The sequence below is a fragment of the Miscanthus floridulus genome, chromosome 16 (genome assembly GCF_019320115.1).
Source record: "Miscanthus floridulus cultivar M001 chromosome 16, ASM1932011v1, whole genome shotgun sequence".
NCBI classification, from domain to species: Eukaryota; Viridiplantae; Streptophyta; class Magnoliopsida; order Poales; family Poaceae; genus Miscanthus; species Miscanthus floridulus.
Window position 1 is genome coordinate 100,893,799 of NC_089595.1, and position 15,224 is coordinate 100,909,022.

The 15,224-nt window shown below is 42.3% G+C and overlaps 1 protein-coding gene across 4 annotated transcripts; it reads right to left on the minus strand.

Annotated features, from left to right (window-relative positions):
• Positions 1-506: 506 nt before the first annotated feature.
• On the minus strand, positions 507-10,537 carry LOC136514310 (ubiquitin-conjugating enzyme E2 11). 4 transcript variants are annotated; one of them, XM_066508293.1, is made up of 5 exons: positions 10,387-10,537; positions 8,573-8,651; positions 8,257-8,384; positions 7,440-7,544; positions 507-910 (listed from the first exon to the last, which is right to left on the minus strand). In XM_066508293.1, the coding sequence occupies exons 2-5, from the start codon at positions 8,640-8,642 to the stop codon at positions 767-769; spliced, it is 447 nt and encodes a 148-aa protein (XP_066364390.1). In that variant the 5' UTR covers positions 8,643-8,651; positions 10,387-10,537; the 3' UTR covers positions 507-766. The 4 variants fall into 4 exon arrangements, with proteins under 4 accessions (XP_066364390.1, XP_066364388.1, XP_066364389.1 ...); XM_066508291.1 differs by having other exon boundaries at positions 10,269-10,397; XM_066508292.1 differs by lacking the exon at positions 10,387-10,537 and adding an exon at positions 10,313-10,336.
• Between the last annotated feature and the right edge of the window lie 4,687 nt (positions 10,538-15,224).

Sequence of the window (15,224 nt, forward strand, 5' to 3'; positions counted from 1 at the left end):
GAGCAGAGCGGCAGGTGCCGATGGCAATTGGCAACCAAGCAACCGCAATGTGTGACGTAGATAGTAACACGGCAACAGCTGGCGACTGTGTCAAGCCGAGCGTGGCTGCTGCTTCGCGCCACCATGGTGGAAGTGGAACGGCTGCTCCTTGCCTGCTTGGCTGCCATTCCGCCGAACTAATTCTGTAGAGCAACATGCTCGAGCATCTCCCAGAGGCCCCTTAAAAGTTAACCCTCAAAACTTATTATTGGAGGCCCTCTTAAACCAATTGTATCCCAAAATCAGTTTCATGCATAGCAGCTCCCTAATATTTCCGCCCCCAATAGTGACACGTCATTAGTTAGTTGGATCAGAGATCGGATTAGTTGGATCTTGACATTTTCCGTCCGCTCGTTCCTCTGTGTTGGTATATACGACTTCGAAAACCTATGAATGAGAACGTGCATGACAGGGAACAGCCTACAATCAAAATAATTCACATGGGTATGCAAGAACCAGAGGCAACGGAATCAATGTCTTCGATGAACATTTACCAAATAGCACCGACCCGAAGGAAGGTCTCCCAGCAAGCATAGGTGCATAGGCAAAGCATGTCCAACCACCTCACTATGGATGGCAATGATGGTAGGCCGACATAGACTACAATACGATCCTAGATGGATCAGGGATACACACGACCAGCGACAAATCCAAGGAAACAATGGCACCCATGAACGATTTCTTGAGACGACACAAGAATCGTCAGGGGATGAGCAGGAGGTATTCGTCAGCCCATCGCATATTTCTGCGTCCAGCTGCGGGCTGTTGACTCGTATTTCGGCCGGTCCGTCTTGTACATGTGGGCAATCTCAGGGACAAGAGGGTCGTCCGGGTTGGGGTCAGTCAGCAGGGAACAGATGGAGAGCAGGACCTGGAACATCCGACAAAGCAACACACCGTTAAGCAACAGACCAGAGCATCATAGCATCTTTGTTCAATTTCAGGAGTAAAAGTGTAACACAACATAACATGTCATTTCCGACATAACATAACATAACATGCAATTCATTTTCAGCTGGACGGCTACCAAAAAGATTAGTACTCCCTCCATTATAAGTTATAAGACATTTTAACTTTTCTAGATACATAACTTTTGCTATTCACTTAGATATACACTATGTGTGGCGGAGCTAGGGAACTTTTGCAACTAAGGCCAATATTATGAACCACTAACACCAGATCACATGCTAATAGACAAAAGTAAGAGAGAATTCTTTATTTGGCACCGAAACAAATCACTCTTCCATATTGACACTGGAAATTTTAAACTTTCTTATCTAGCATCAACTTGAAAATTCCTTCCATAAATGACGCGTCCATTTGAGGCATCCCTTCGTAGTTGACTAGGAAGACCATGTCAGCTTTTCATTATAGGTACCAAAATGCCCATGTTTATTCGGTCTCGTGCGTGCGTCTATCTCCCCCGAGTCTCTCCTTTCTCCCGTCACTCCTCTATTCTGAAAACCAGAGACACAAACCCCAAATTTTTTTACATTTTAGCCTTTTTTAAAAAAGTTTCTCACAAATAGACCCCTGGCGGATAGAATTCAAAAAATAAACCCTTAGCTCGACGCCATTAGTGCTGGCGCCGAGCTAACACGTCTCGGCGCCAGCATCTCTGACGCTGAGCTCCTAGGCACGGTTGATGGCATGGCAGTGAGCTCGGCGCCAGAATGACTGGCGTCGAGCTCACTGCCATTTAACCCCGGCCAACCTTCCTACCCGAGCGTTCTTCCTCTTCTTTCTCCTCCCTCTCGAGTTTTTTCTCTCCCCACTTCACCCTACCTCACGAATAGGTATATTGGACCTTGGAAACTTTGATTTGATCCGTAGATCTTCGAGAGCAAGGTATCCTCGCTCTCCTCCTAGTTTTTTTCGCATCGATTCGGTATGTATTAGTCGGATTTTTTAACGTAATAATCGTCATCACTTAGGGTTTCATTGTATCCATCAATATATGTATTATACAACCGTAGAATGATGCCAAGGCGTGAAAAAGCTAGCAAACCTAGGCGCATGTAGTTATGTTATGGGTTCATTATTGTGCATCAAATGGGAAACCCTAGGTTTATGGTTTAATGTTAACTGCTTTGGGTTCTTAGAACGAAATTGGTTGTATTGTAGTTATGGTTCTCATTGACATTTATCTGTGATGTTATGATTTATGTTTGTTAAATTACATCCGTTTTGTTAGATGCAAGAAATATTTCGGGAGTTTTGGCGAAAACGGAGTCGTCCTCGAGAATTATACCCCGACGCGTCTAGCAAAGATGCCCCCATCCCTCCTGACCTCCATGTCCCTAACTATGACTGTGGTTTCCCGGCCCATGTTTTTCAATCGAAACATCCGGACACAGCGGCGCGTTGCTTCCACATATGTAAGAAATTGTTTCCACTATCCTTTTTCTTTATTTGTGTAAGTATGCTACTAATATTATGTTGGAATCTCGTTGTGTAGGACCATGAGAAGTGCTTTTTCTTTCAGTGGATCGACGGTGCAGACAAGTTTAATCCTAGGTACCTCCTTTCGACGATTGGTTTAGAGGGAGACATCCCCGTGAGCACTTCAAGCGATAGGTTCCCCCCTAACCCTCCACCAATGACGGCTAAGGAGAAGCACCTAGCCGCAGTTACACGACTCGAGGAACCTTCTCTGTGCGATTGTGGAGATCGAGCTGTGATAAACCCTAAGAATACGTTGGAGTTTGTGTGTCCAAACAAGCATGAAGTAAGTGCAAAGTATGAAATATTGAGCTATATGTGTTCATGTACTAATGTCTACTTATTTAGGTGTTTTCAATGACGAAGTGTCATTTCAAGGAGTGGTTGTATGGTCCTAAGAACCAATGGCCGGAAGAACCGCGAAAGGTTAAGGAAAAGAAAAAGGGTAATTTCCAAAGCACCTCCTGTCATGTGCGAATATGGTGTTAAATCCAACTATGGCCTAGTCCCTTCAGAGCTTGGAATAGGCCATTATTGCGGCCACATGGTTGAGTATGATGAGGTTGGTTATTTTTGTGGTAAACATGAAATCGTATTTTGTTTCTTTTGCTAAGACATATATGATAGAATTTGCCATTTGAACAGAGCACTAGAAAATGCAGGTGGGAATGTTACGATGATCAAGCTAAGTTCTTGGATGAACTGAAGAAGAGGCAAGTAATTGCACGGAAGAGGGGAAATGCACCTGACTACGTCAACCTATTCGTTAAACATCACAAAAAAAGATGCGTGAGTTTGCTAGACAGCGCGGTATATATAACCCGATCAATGTTGGGCTTAACAAATAGGGATTGGAGAGACGGATGACGTTAGAGGAGAGGGCAAGGAATGAGGCAAGGAAAGAGACAAGAGTACAGATGCAGGTCTTGAACAAGCATGTTGCACGGTAGATGACATGGCAGCGTGGGGCCCATAGGTATTAAAGGTTCGGCGCCAGTCACTCTGGCGCCGAGCTCGGCACTAGAGTGACTGGCGCTGAGCTCACTGCCATGTCATCTACCGTGCCCAGAAGCTCAGCGCCAGAGACGCTGGCGCCGAGACGTGTTAGCTCGGCGCCAGCACCAATGGCGCCGAGCTAAGGGTCCATTTTCTGAATTCTTTCCGCTAGGGGTCTATTTGTGAGAAACTTTCAAAAAAAGGGCTAAAATGTAAAAAATTCGGACACAAACCCTAGAGAGAATGGAGACCGGAGGAGATGAGGATGGGGAAAAGGAGGCGCCGGCCGTCGGTGCCCAGGAACTCACGGGGCGGGTCCCCCAGCTCGAGGCGCCCCACAGTCAGCCAAGTTCGCCCCATGGTCGCAAATCGAGGCGCGGGTCCGGCGGGGAACGCGGCGGCGGGGCGGGCTCGCCGGCCGGCGCTGGCCCCATCTCGTGTCGCGTGGTGCGCGGGGGGGGGGGGGGGGGGGGGGGGGGGGCCTCGCCCGGCGGCATTAGCGGCAGCTCGCGGCGCGGCAGGGCAGCCTCGCCCGACGGCGCGGGGTGCAGGCCGCGGCACGGCAAACGCGGCGGGGCGAGCTCGCCCACCGGAGCACCGGCCAGACCGCGCGGCGGACTGGGCGTGGCGGCCTCCCCAAGCAGCAGTCCCAATGGCGCAATGGCCGACTCGTCCAACGGCGCAGGAGGCGGCCGCTGTCACCACCACGCGGCTTGCGATGCCGGAGCCCATCGTGGAGAAGGCTCCGCTGCCACCGAAGAGTGAGTACTGCTTGGTGAAGCTATGCAGCAATCGTATCACATTATTGCTAATTTGTTTCAGTGACCGCAACCACAAGTTAATTGAACAACTGTTGAATTGTCACCAAAAAATGAACCTTTTGCATTCTGTGGATTGAACATGGAGCTGGAAATATGTGTTCGATGCACACAGAGCAAATCCCAACTCTGATTGAGTTTAGGCACTGCATGCCAATGGTAGCTGATAAAATTGGGGGCACCATGTAGCTGTCTGGTTTACAGCTTGCTTGATTACATAGATGAATGAAAGTGGCTACTGTGGCTGCATATTCATGATTATTCCCTTTACAACAAAACTACTGTAATCTGCTCTCTTTTTTTTTGGCTATATTGAGTGAACACCAATTTTCTTCTTGGCTTTTGCTTAGATTGTCTGATGACATCATTCAGACTGATATTTCAGCCTCTCTTGTATTTGATAGCATGGCCTAAAAGGAATGAAGTATCTTGGACTTCAATGATGTCAGGGTATGGAATGCATGGTCGTGGTAAGGAGGCTTTGGACATATTTGACAAGATGCAAAAGGCAGGCTTTGTTCCTGATGATATTTCCTTCCTGGTTCTTCTTTACGCTTGTAGCCATTCTGGCATGGTGGATCAAGGTCTGGATTACTTTGATATCATGTGTAGAGATTATGGTGTAGTTGCCAGTGCAGAGCATTATGCTTGTGTTATTGACTTGCTGGCTTCGCTCTGGGCGATTAGATAAGGCATGGAAAACGATTCAGGAAATGCCAATGGAGCCTAGTGCAGTTATCTTTACACAGTACGCTGCTGTTTGTTCTCCTGAATAAGCCCTGCTGTTTGAGTTGCCATTAGGGGTTGATTCTTCTCTGATTAAGTAGTGATACTTAATAACCTTGTATCAGATATGCACAGTGCCTGTGTTATGATTTTCTAATGGCTTACGTTTCTACAAAAATTGAGCTGATTTTCCCTTTGGAAATTTGAAGACTGTTCTCTTTCTACATTTTTTTTGAATGCAATGTTCTCTTTCTACATTTAATATAGCTAACACCAGAACAGACCTTTGATCGATGGGCATGGTGGAAATTTGTATTTTTATTTCATCAAAATTGTTTGTTTGGACTATTCCTTCTCAAAGAAAAGGGTATTTTTAGCGGTTCAATGTAATCACCTCACTATTGTCCTGTGTGAGACTTGAAGTTGATTTAGTCCATTGGTAGGTTCACTCAAATACTGAAATGCAATTTAATTAAGGTTTGCTTCTATCAGTCGAAGCTGTGAAAGTTGATAATTTTTACTAAAGCAGCAATTTGTATAATTGCTAAACTTCTGCAAGGGTTGAAGCAGCTGGCCTTCCTAAGGTGATGCCTTTTGTTCCTTATTCTTCTCTGCGTTAATTTGTTGTGTACTAGTATGTCTAAAGGTGTTTTTTTTTCTTCAGATTTGCTTGACATCAGCTGATTGAGGATTTGTTGAACTGACAGTCAAATTTCTTAACCATTCTCTATGTAGATGTGCTTGACAATGTGTAAGGCATATGCTCTATGAACTGTAATGTGAACTTAGACCCCCTATGTATGAACCTTCATATGTTTATGTTTATGAACCTGGTAATGTATGCATATTTATGAACCTGGACATGTGAACTGTAATGTGATTCTCTATGTAGATATGCTGACAATGTGGTCAGATTTGTGAAGCTTGTGCATCAAGTATATTTGTCATATTTGTGCTTTCCTTATTTGGCATTATGTCCATTTATTCTTTTCCTATCTGGCACTACATGTTGCTGGTACATAGAAGGGCATATATGTCATTTTAGGTGGCACTTGACACCGTTACTGCATCAAATGGACGGAAGTGCCATATACGGAAGGAATTTTCAAGTTGATGCTAGATAAGGAAGTTCAAAATTTCCAGTGCCAAATACGGAAGAGTGATTTGTTTCAGTGCCAAATAAAGAATTCTCCCCAAAAGTAATGCTAGTATATAGATTTAGGTGGAAAAAACAAAGGGATTACTCTAGTGTTTTTTCTCACGCCTAAGGCCATGGCCATACTGGCCCTAGCCTTATATCCACCACTGCACTATGTCTAGGTACAATAGTATGCTCTTAGATATACACTATGTCTAGCTACATAGTAAAAGCTATGTATCTATAGATTCTAGAAAAGCCAAAACGTCTTATAATTTGGAACCGATGGAGTATCCTCTATGTTATCATATTGCCAATGCATAACAGGAAGGCCCTAAATGGAACAAATATAAGGGGCCCTCCAGAGTCTGAAGATCCTATGATCCCTATCCAATCCACTACTAAAGGTGCCATACTACAGAATAGCTGATAAAAGTACAATATGAGTCTCCATTTAGAATTTTTTTTTTTTTGGGAACAAGAGTCTCCATTTAGAATTTGAGCAGCACAAATCATGTAATGCAAGGAGTCCTGAGCAACGTAATATGTTACAAGTAATAAATACTCCCTCCATCCAGAAAAATAAAAGAGTGGAGTTTGTCCTAAGTCAAACTACTAAATTTATATAGAACAGTATCACCTACCACATCGAAGTGGTAATTTAAGAAAATATGTCATGATATATCTAACAATGCTCATTTGATATCTAAAGCATTATTGTTATTTTCTATAAACTTGGTCAAACTTAGGGTAGTTTGACGCAAGACAAACTCAAATCCCTTATATTTCAGAACAAAGGGAGTACCAAACAGTATTCTGAAGTTATTAGTTCATAGAAGCATACATTGAATTGAGAAAGACCCTTATATTCCACACTTCCACAGAGATGTGGTGAAGTATGTGTGATATAAGAAATGACAGAATATTTACTCAAATAAAAAGGCAAAAGAACATCTGATTTTTTTCAATTAAATTAAATATGGAGTCATTGCATCAACAGTTGATCCATAAATAGCAACCCCAAATGGTAAGATTGACAAAGACATCACACAAAAACATCAAGGATTAGACAGTGAATGTTCCAATTCTCAAGATGTACATAACAAGTTTGGATTAAGAAAACAAATTTATGCTAAGTTAATCAATGCAAAATAAGTGATAACCATCAGTATAACAATCTTGTGTCGTCCTAAATTTAGATTTACTCATTTTATAAACATAAAAAAATATGAAAAGAGGAAGCTATAGCACATGTAGAAAAAAGATGTGTTCAGGATGACCTTAGAAATTGTCAAAGCAGGGCTCCACTGCTCTTTGAGAATGTCAAGGCATATACTTCCATTGCTGTTGATATTAGGATGGAAGACCTTTGTCTTGAAAGAAACCTAAATTGAACAGGGCAACAAAGATTAAATAAAATGAAAAAGTTCAAACAATATAATATAAGTAATGCAACCTTCGGACTGGGATGGCACATAAAGAAGTCCAGCCACTGATGGAATATGCCAAAGCAGATAATTTATAGGCCATGTAGATGGGTATGTCAGACACACATATGGTACAAGATATTCTTAATAGTACCGTTTTTCCTGAAATTGTTATAACATGAAAAGTTTTGATTTGAGATAATCTGAGTGGAGCTTAAGACTACAGCTTCAGGAGTAACAAATCACTAACACATTTCCAAACTACAACTTTGAAAGGGTATAACAGGGATACTTCATCCAGAATTCGATGCATTTAACAGGAAAAAAACTAAAAGATGTTTTTTATGCCAGCTAACAAAAAAACTACAACCATATTATTAGTTTACCATAGAGAAAAGTACTACCAGAAAGGTGAAGCTATTACATAGCAGAATGGATAATGCTGAATGATAAATCTCCCCCAGCATGATGATACTAGCAGCAGGAGGAGGAAAAGCAGAGAACCTTTTTGTTCATAAATTTTTACCCAGAAGAAATCTATACTTATCAAAGGTAACCACAATCAGGCTATGCAAGACTATAAAGCTTGGAATTGCGCATAATACACAATAACTGAAGTGAATAATAAAAGAGAGAATTTGTAAACAACATAAACCTCCTGAGTTCTAACCTTTGGAGGTTTGAAGGGGTAATCCGGCGGGAAATGAATGTTCACTAAGAAAACACCGCCAGCATAGGGACTGTCAGGTGGTCCCATAATTGTTGCTTGCCAATGAAACATGTCCTCACCAGCAGGACCTGAACATTGTACAGATGAAATTTGCAGTTCATGAGAAGTGAAAGAAAGGCATTGGGAGAAAAGAAAGTGAGCATGTGAAGACTATCAATATAGTACAGTCAAGATGACATGAACTGCGACCCGTGGGGTATGCAAAAGTCTGGAGACATTGGTCATCCACAGTTCCAGTAATAACTCACAATTGTACCTGCACTACATGATGTGGGGGGATCTTTCTGCAGGTCCTTCAGCTCCTTGAGGATACGCTTCGATGCCATGACAAACTTCTGTATTTTCATATACATTACAACGATGGGTTAATCAATGAACACATAGTAAAAAGACTGTAGTCAACCATATCTATCTGTATATTTTGGAAGCAGGGATGTAAATGAGGAACAACGGATTTGAAATTTTGTTGTGCTGCTGAGAACTCAGCAAACTGGCCACACAAGACACAAGAAGCAAATATCAAGCCCATTAATTAAATCAGATGACACAATGTGTTACATGACAGTCCCAGTATCAAACATTTGTGAACCTATATGGCTTATTCAAACTACAGTTTTCAGTTTAGGACGTCAATCAATTACTCTAGACAAACAAATTTTCACCTTAGCTCGATATACTTGGATGGTTATGCAGCCAGTGCCTAAGCTTGAACATTGGGTTCTGTGCTCTCATGCTTGCTAAGATTTTGCATGCTTGATCATTTTGTCATAATATCAGTTGGCAGCCAAATCCAATATGAAGACCAATCAACATTAGGCACCATCAAATGATTAAGTCAGGTTTGGCTCAATTATCACTCTTAATCCACTTGCACCTCAACTAAATATCATATTCAATCACATCCTCATGATGATTTGACATTACATTTGATACTTTAGCAAAGTGGTATAATGATCTAACAACTTTAAGTAGCAGACAGCCTAATTTTTTGTTAAAAGAAAGTCACAATGCCTCACAGGTCTGGATTGGTTTTCTGTAGGTGTCCACCCCATATACACACAGATTATAGCTGTTCCAACACCCTTGCAAGTAGCCAAATACTCTTACCCAATCATGTTTCAGAAATACACGACTGAAACACAACAGGATAAGCTACAGGTAATAAAAACAAAACAACCTAAGGGGGCGTTTGGTTCTTTAGTCGCTCATAAAATTCATGTCACATCGAATGTTTAGATACTAATAAGGAGCATTAAATATAGATTAATTATAAAACCAATTACATAGATGAAGGCTAATTTGCGAGACGAATTTTTTAAGCCTAATTAATCCGTCATTAGCATATGTTTACCGTAGCACCACGTTGTCAAATCATGGACTAATTAGGCTTAAAAGATTCGTCTCGTAAATTAATAGTAAGTTGTGCAATTAGTTTCGTAATTAGTCTATATTTAATACTCCATGCATATGCCCAAACATTCGATGTGTCAGGAATTTTAGGAGGTACTGCAGCCAAACAGGCCCAGCCTGCCCATGATAAGTCGCTGTACAATCGGTACTGCTGTGAAATCGGTACAGCAGCTCAGGCATCTCAGAGATCTGCCCCAACCATCAAGCAAATTCGTCACAGCCTGCACGAGGGCGATCCGCCAATTCTTACGGAACCTACACAGTAAACAAACAACTTCACCTATCTAAAACAACAATCCCACGGAAACAGCCGTGGAATCCAAAATACGAGCGCGGAAGACCGAGCCCCAAGGATCGCCTAACGCCCAAGCAGCCACGCACCAAATCCGACTCCAGCCAACAAACTCCACCGTGAAAACCGCGACACCACAGTCACGCACCTTCAAGGCGAACCAAACCGCAGATCTAACCGAGACAGCCGCACCAACCAAAGGGAAGAGGGAAAAAAATACACACAAACAAATACTGGAGGGAAAACACACCAGCCGATGGGGGCGGATCCGGATCGGCAGGGGCCGGAGCTCACCCGCGCCGATCTGACCAGAGCGGAGGCCGAAAAATTTTCACCCAAAAATTCACACGGAAAAGGCTTCTTCTCACCTTTTGCAGGCGAACAGACGGGAGGTAGGGGAACGGGGACGGCGAGAGGAGAGAGACGTCTTCTCTCTTTTTTTTCTCTCTCTTTGCCCCGTCCCGGGTCCCTCGCTTGTGGTGTCGGTATGCGTGCGAGACGGGTTTCAGAGCGGGTCCGAGCTGGCATTTATGCCCACCGGCGCTGGGCCTGCGGCCGGAGGAGTGGAACGTTCGTCGTACGTTGCCCGGTCTTCTTTTTCTTTTTCTTTTTTCCTGATAATAATGGGATGACAGAACATTTTGTCAGGATTAGAAATTATCATTGGAGGAATCTGTGCGAAGTGCGAATGTGCGATCAAGTAATGGTAAGACTGGGGGCTATGCCTTAGGGGTGGTTGGTTCTTTAGTCGAGATGTTAATAAGGAGTATTAAATAAAGATTAGGCTAATTTGTGAGATGATTTTTTTAAGCCTAATTAATCTATTATTAGCATATATTTACTGTAGCATCACGCTGTCAAATCATGGACTAATTAGGTTTAAAAGATTCGTCTCATAAATTAGTCATAAGTTGTGCAATTAGTTTTGTAATTAGTCTATATTTAATACTCTATGCATATATCAAACATTCGATATGACAGGAATTTTAGAAGGCACTGCAATAACCAAACATGCCCTAAATACGTTTACTTAAGGTATATCATGCGTTTTGGTTAGGGTCAAGCTAGATCAAGGACGTCCCTCAAACGAGAATACTCACTCCATCCAAAAAATATATTATATTGTTATAGAATTTGATTCGGTCAAACTTTCTTGAGTTTGGTTATAAAATTATTCGCAATATTTGTATTTTAATAAATTTATTATAAAAATATATTCAATGATCTGCCTAATAGTATTAATTACATATTATAAATATTAATATTTTCTTATATATATTTGATCAAATTAAAATTGTTTGATTAATTCATCCGTAAGTGAGAATAACACTTTTGTGGGACGAGAAGAGTACACTATGCATGCTAGATGACCTTATGTGCTAAAAACCCTATGACTTGTAACTTGCGATCATGAGAGGTTGGTTGGCAAGTTTTTCCTGGATTAATTTCTTTTACTGTTTTTGAGCTTTTTTATATAAATTCTAGAAAACATTTAGACAAGCAGAGGTGGGTGCAAAATTTAAATCCAGGGGATGCTCATCTCCCTTCCTCGTTCTACTCTTCTTCCGTCTAACTCTTTTCAATTCCCTTTCTCTTCATTCCATGGAACCCAACGGGGTAGTGGGGCTTCGGCCCCCAACACCCACGCTGATCCACCCTCGCATATAAAGCGGTTTGTGTAAGCATGCCGCTAATATTTAAATTGGTTTACATTGTGTGAGCACTACTTAATAGAGGAGATAGTTATCTATTTTGCATCAAAATAAATCGGTCTTCCTTCTAAGGCACTCTCAAATTTAAAGTTTCTTATCTAGCACCGAGTTAAAATTTTCTTCCCTAAATGTCACTACCGTACATTTTCTCCACTAACAGTGTTAAGTGGGCGTCAAAATGACCTATATGCCTCTCTCTGTATCAAAACTATGCTCCACCTTAGTATGAAAAGTTGTAGCACTCAATGAAATCTATAACTTTCTAGTTTTGAGATTTTTGAAATCGTTAAGATACTAAAAAAATAATATAAACTTATCTAGCACTCTGCTAAAACTTTATATTAATTACTCGTTGAAGATCCACTAATGTCCTTACACGTCACCCTCTTCTCTCTCTCCTTGTTTACTTATACTATAAAAAAAATACTGGTATATATGGGCTCAGCCCTCCAAGCGTGTGGGTCCAACGGCCTAGTCCAATATACTTGGCGTTCGACTTCCTTTGCTGGGGTTGGATGCGAGGCCTAGACCAGGGGGCTTGTTCTCAATTGACGCCTGTGAAAAATTGTGATTTTTACTACCTTTTACACGGCGGTTAACAAAATCGTAAGTACAAATGCAGCCACCGGTAAAAATATTTTTTATATAGTGACAAAACGTTGAGTTTCTGAGATTAGGGCAGGTACATGGTGTTGTCTCATAGTCGGTATCATGTGGTGCCGTATAATTTTAAGACAACTTAATAGATAACATATGATTGTTTTTTAAGTTGTCTCATAATAACTCAAAATTTCTCAATTTATGTATAGAATAAAAGTTCTGAGTTGCATGACAACAATGGGAAGACAAGGATGACATAATGATTTTATCCCGAGGTTCATGTGCTTGCCAACACACTAGTCCCCGTTGTATCGACCGCTCACTTAGTAGTTCGGCGGCTAATTGGCATCACCCACCAAACCCGCACATCGGGCACCACAAGAACCTACCCCAAAAGTGAGGGTAGTTCAATGACACGCTCTACTAGAATTGCTCTTCATGATCCCCATAGGGGTGAGCACAATCACCCTCACAAATCCTCCTCCGGAGCATCGCACAATCTTTTTGCATGCTTCAACGGAGTCACAAGCCACCAAGCCATCTAGGAGATGGCAACCTCCAAGAGTAACAAGCATCATCGGCTTGCAACACAATCACCTAGTGCCACTTGATACAATCTCACAATACAATCGCACTAGAATCGCACTCACACTCAATCGGATGATCACTATCAAGTGTATGTGAGTTAGAGGGCTCCCAAGCATACCTACACAAGCCACCAAGGATTAAAGGTGCTCAGCTATCGGCCAAAGACCAACCAACACTTCTATTTATAGCCCCCACGAGAAAAGAGCCGGTGTACCCCTTCACTGGGCATAACTTAGGGCGACCGCATGCTCCTGTCAGAATGATCGGACATGTTGCCCTGGTGTCCTGTCGCTGCGATTGTGCCACGTGGCCACTGGATTCAACCCTGGCCACGCGATCCTAACGGCTACTTTGCCCCCGCGCATGTCACTATGATGATCGAACGCGTCGAAGCGATGATCGGACTCGGCGTCGTTGCGTTCGGTCTTCACATGCCCGTGCCTCTAGCACTAGTGACTAGACGCGCCGCTGGAACAACCTGACTCACCCTATTTAGAGTCTGGTCATTTCCAGAGAGCTCCCCGAACCTCTGTTTTATGACCGGACGTACCTCTACATCCGATCCTTTCTTCCTCACGTGAAAGCTTGTGTCAGCGTACGTCACGTCTAACCGGACGCAGGGCCTGCGTGTCCGGTCCTCTCCTCGTGCCAGCATCCAATCATGCGCCAAAGCCATGCCTCCTTCACGCCAACTAACCGGACATGCCCGGCAGAGTCTAGTCCTACCGAGGCTAGCGTCCAGTCACTTCTGTGACCACTTTCGCTTCTCCGTTTCTTCGCCTCCTTTGCAAATGTGCCAACACCGTCAAGTGTACACCACCATGTGTATGTGTGTTAGCATTTTCACCCGAGCGTGTCATTGAGCTACCCTCACTTTTAGGGTAGGTTATTATAGTGCCCAATGCGTGGGCTTGGTGGATGATGCCAATTAATCTCTGAACCACCAAGTGAGCGGTCAACACAACGGGGACTAGCTTGGTGGCAACCAAGTGAACCTCGGGATAAAAATCACCGTGTCATCCTCTTTCTGTTGGTTTGCAATCCCCTTACACAAGCTTATAATTACTTTTATATTCATTGTGGTTGTGTAGTTGCTCTTGTAATTAGTTAGCTTGTGTAGCTTGCTAGTTATCTTCTTGCTTGTGTAGCATAGTAGTAGCTCCTTTACATGACTAATTTGGTTTGAGTAACCTTGTTAGTCATATTGCTTAGTTTGTGTAGCTAAGTAATTTGTGCTCTCTAATTTGGCTTGTGTAGCCTTGTTATTGAGCATTGCTAGTGAGCTTAGGAGCTTTGTGCGTTTTGCATCACTAGTTGTGTAGGAGCCCCCCAGTTGCTTGAAGAACTAGTTGCATAGGTTTGTGTGACCTTGCAAGCTAGAATTGTTAGGTGAGCTCTAGCTAGCCCGGCACCTTTGTTTCCTAATTAGGATCTTTTTAAGGTGCTTGAGAACTTAGATAGAGGGATGTAATCTTGGCTAGACCGATTATTTTAATTCCACATTTGTTTTGGTTAACTGACGCAATTATTTCTAGAAAGGACTATTCACCCCTCCTCTAATACGCCATCTCGACCCTACACATCATATCAGAGCTAGGTCTCTCATTTATGGTCTTTATTGACCCGAAAGGATGGTGTCTAGTGGGATAGATGATTGTGAGTCACACATTTTTTATGGCACACACTTGCACAGTGGAAAAACCATATGATTGATCATTTTCGTGCAAAGGGACCTACGTTTTGGTGAATGGTTATGAATAGCATTTCTCATGTGCTAGATTAGAAAAATCTCACCAAAGCTCAAAGGGTTTGCTTTGAACTCGATGCACATACTTATTGCTTTATAATGGATGCTTTGAGTTTGGAGGTGTTTTAGAGGGTGGATTGTGTAACACCCTAGGTGTTAGGCTTGCACTTTTGCACTTGCATTGCATAAGCATAAGCATCATTCATTCATATATGAGCATAAACATATGAAACGTACCTTTGTTATTCTATGTTGCAACGTGTGTATGCTTTATGGTCATGCTTGTTAAGGCAAGTGGTTGATGTTGATCACTAAAACACCTTAGACACACTTAGATGGTACATGGAACAAGTTTGGTATTCATGACATGGACCAAAATAGCCCCAAGTCATAGTTATTCTAGAAACTCCAATTTTCAAGTTACTAGTTTGACCAAAATTGAACTATGATTTAGAGTGCTTGCATGGCAGTGCGCCCTTAAGCAAAGTTGTAATACTTGACTAGAGTAACAACTTTTTTTTTTGGGCCAAGACCTAATTTAGTACATAGCATGCTCCAA

Bases quoted from the DNA above. Each gene is read 5' to 3' on its own strand.
- LOC136514310 (XM_066508290.1), bottom strand. From the start codon at position 8,669: ATGTATATGAAAATACAGAAGTTTGTCATGGCATCGAAGCGTATCCTC. The intron at 7,545-8,256 runs GTTAGAACTCAG...TGTTCAATTTAG, and splicing joins ACCCCTTCAAACCTCCAAAG to GTTTCTTTCAAGACAAAGGT. The intron at 911-7,439 runs GTCATCCTGAAC...CGGATGTTCCAG, and splicing joins CTGCTTTGACAATTTCTAAG to GTCCTGCTCTCCATCTGTTC.